We start from the raw sequence: 2,610 nt of genomic DNA on the forward strand, positions 1-2,610 counted from the left end.
CTATCGGGGGATCTTTGTCTCTCGGGTGCTGTAGCTGCTATTGGTCAGAAGCATTTGCTTCTTTGGAGGAATGCTCGCTGTCGGCGCTGGGTCCAGCCTCGCGAGCGATTTGATAACATTGTCGAGCAACAAGCTGGCTTCCACAAAGATTAATTTGCCCACTTGGGTGATGAAGTTGACCTTTTGATGATATGTGGATGGAATGGCCTTCATTCCATGTAACCACGTTCGTCCCAAGATGGCATTAAAAGGGGATAAATCCTCAACCACAGAAAACAGAATGTTTAGGATGACTGGCCTGGCATGAACCGGCAGTATTACATCCCCAACTGAGGTTGTGGAAGAACCATTGAATCCGGACAGGGTTCTTCCGGGATTTTCCATGCTAGAGGGTTCGAAACCCATTCGTTTGATGACCGCCACCTACAAAAGGTCCGCAGAGCTACCTAGGTCAATCAGGATTATTTTCACGTCGTAGTCTCTCACCCCTATTGTTAGGATGAGAGCATCTTGGTGTGGCTGCAGCACTCGGGTTGGATCTAGAGCGAGGAAGACAATGGTCCCATCTATGGGATGGATACTCCCATTGGCTAATCCCTGCCGGATGGAGCTCACGTGTTCTCGAACTGTAGCTGCTCGCAGCAATCTCTGCCTTTTCCTTTTGGAACTGTACTCGTCATCCAAAGATCCTCTATATATGTAGTTGATCATTGCTCTAATAGGAGCTGCTGGGGCGCGTGGGCCTCGACTATGGGGTGACTCTCCACCTTTAGGCACTGTTCGAACGTACTGCTTCAAGTGTCTTGCCTTTAGGAGATCTTCCACCATGTAACGGAGGCTTATGCACGCTTCAGTCGTGTGCCCGTGATCTTTATGGTAATCACATCTTTTGTTGCAGTCCCTTTCTGAGGGGTTGGATCTTATTGGTACTGGCCATCTAAATCCGGGCAGATTGCGGATTATAGGAAGCAATTTTTCGTATGACTTAGTGAGAGGTGTTCGAATGAGTGGTGGACGCCGCTCATCTTGCCCCCTGTTGGATGACCCAGGATGGTTGGGTGCTTTGAAGCTCCTAATGGCTTCACTTTTAGCGGCTTGGCCAGTTACCAGGACCTACTGTGCAGCGGCACAGATATCATCCTCTAGCATGGAGTATTTACTCGCACGCCGGAATAATTCGTCCATGGTTGTAGGAGGTTTTTTGGCGAGGGACTCGAAGAAGGGGGTCCCTGGGCATATGCCCCGCTTAAAAATTTGGAGGACTGCATCTATGCTGTACGATTCAACTTGTAGGACAGCTTGTCCGAAGCGCTTTACGAACTCTCTCAAAGTTTCATTTTCTTGCATTTTGAGGTTCTGCAAGGTGCTGATATTTTGCTTATGTTTGGCTGAGCATAAATATTACCCCACGAAGACCTCGGATAGATCCCGAAAATTGTCAATCGAGATCGCGGGCAGTCGGTGAAACCACGATAGAGCCTGGCCCTGTAGGCTGGCTGGGAAAACCTTGCACAACAGCATATCATTCCCAATGTCAAGGGTCATGAGTTGCCGATAATGCATTATGTGATCAAAGGGATCGCTAGATCCATCATATGTGGAGAATTTCGGGACGATGAACCCTCGCGGGGATTCATATTTAATGATACGAGAGCTGAAAGGCGTGGAGAGCATGTCATCCAGACACTTGCTGATAGAGCCCAGAGGGGCTGTGTGCGAGGGATTCTTACCATCCTGCACCATTGGGGGGCGGGAGGCATGTCCCGTGAAATAGGCGAGCTCGAGGGCTCGGAATATGCATCCAGTGATATGGTGGCATGAGGCCTGTTTTTGTAGGGTGTTTGGGGTCCCAAACTTGTGTACATGGCGTCAGATATTTGGGGCCTCTTCTTACGTCGTGATTTGGATGAGACTCGAGTGGAGCCTGAGCTTTCATCTCGTCGGGCACGGTGGGCGTGCACCGGGGTTTCAACAGGCCATGCTTCATGCGCCTTGAGGGTTGGGCTCGCCTCTCGGGGGAATGGAGCTCCCTGGCTATGACAGGGGTCCTGCCTCCGCTGATAGTGCTGAGGTTGGGGAGAGCTTCGGATCCTCAAGACATTGTTTTCTTCCCTGAGTTTCCTTGTTTCTTGGAGCAGAATTTGCATCTGCCGTTCATTCTCTCGCTGTCGTCTTTCCATGGTGTCTCGCCACTCGAAGTGACTTTCAATGCCTCTGGCTGAAGCACGACTCCTTGAGGGCGAAGTCATCTTTACAGTTGGAAGGTATAGGATTTACTGAGAAGAGAAGACGTTCCCACAGACGGCGCCAGTGTTGGTGGCGAAATTCCCTCACTACAGTAATTGTCAACAGCAACGAAATCTTGGTCAACGTATAGTAGTATTTCCTCCTTCCTCCTGTAAAAAGATGTCCGGGCAGGATGTCCGGGCACACCATCCGATGGTTTTGTTAGCCATGGCTCAAGAGATCAAGCTATCAGGTTGTTTCAGGGATAATCAGTCTTACCTTCCTCTTTGTGTGAAGCCTCTTTTATATAGTGTCAGAGAGTATGGCACCGCTTTGCTAGCGGGTCCCATTGTCATGATTGCGGCTCATAGGGCGGCAAAGCAA

General features: G+C 49.9%; 1 protein-coding gene across 1 annotated transcript; it reads right to left on the reverse strand.

Annotated features, from left to right (window-relative positions):
- LOC117921749 lies at nucleotides 1–828 on the reverse strand. The gene is made up of 2 exons (XM_034839710.1): nucleotides 487–828; nucleotides 1–423 (listed from the first exon to the last, which is right to left on the reverse strand). The coding sequence occupies exons 1-2, from the start codon at nucleotides 826–828 to the stop codon at nucleotides 1–3; spliced, it is 765 nt and encodes a 254-aa protein (XP_034695601.1).
- Nucleotides 829–2,610: the final 1,782 nt, after the last annotated feature.

The sequence above is a fragment of the Vitis riparia genome, chromosome 9 (genome assembly GCF_004353265.1).
Source record: "Vitis riparia cultivar Riparia Gloire de Montpellier isolate 1030 chromosome 9, EGFV_Vit.rip_1.0, whole genome shotgun sequence".
In the NCBI taxonomy this organism is placed as follows: Eukaryota; Viridiplantae; Streptophyta; class Magnoliopsida; order Vitales; family Vitaceae; genus Vitis; species Vitis riparia.

What these genes read in the sequence shown, in the direction of transcription:
- LOC117921749 (XM_034839710.1), bottom strand. Translation starts at nt 828, where the DNA reads ATGGTGGAAGATCTCCTAAAGGCAAGACACTTGAAGCAGTACGTTCGA. An exon ending in CTCTCATCCTAACAATAGGG is followed by an intron (nt 424 to 486) that starts GTGAGAGACTAC and finishes GACCTTTTGTAG; the next exon opens with GTGGCGGTCATCAAACGAAT.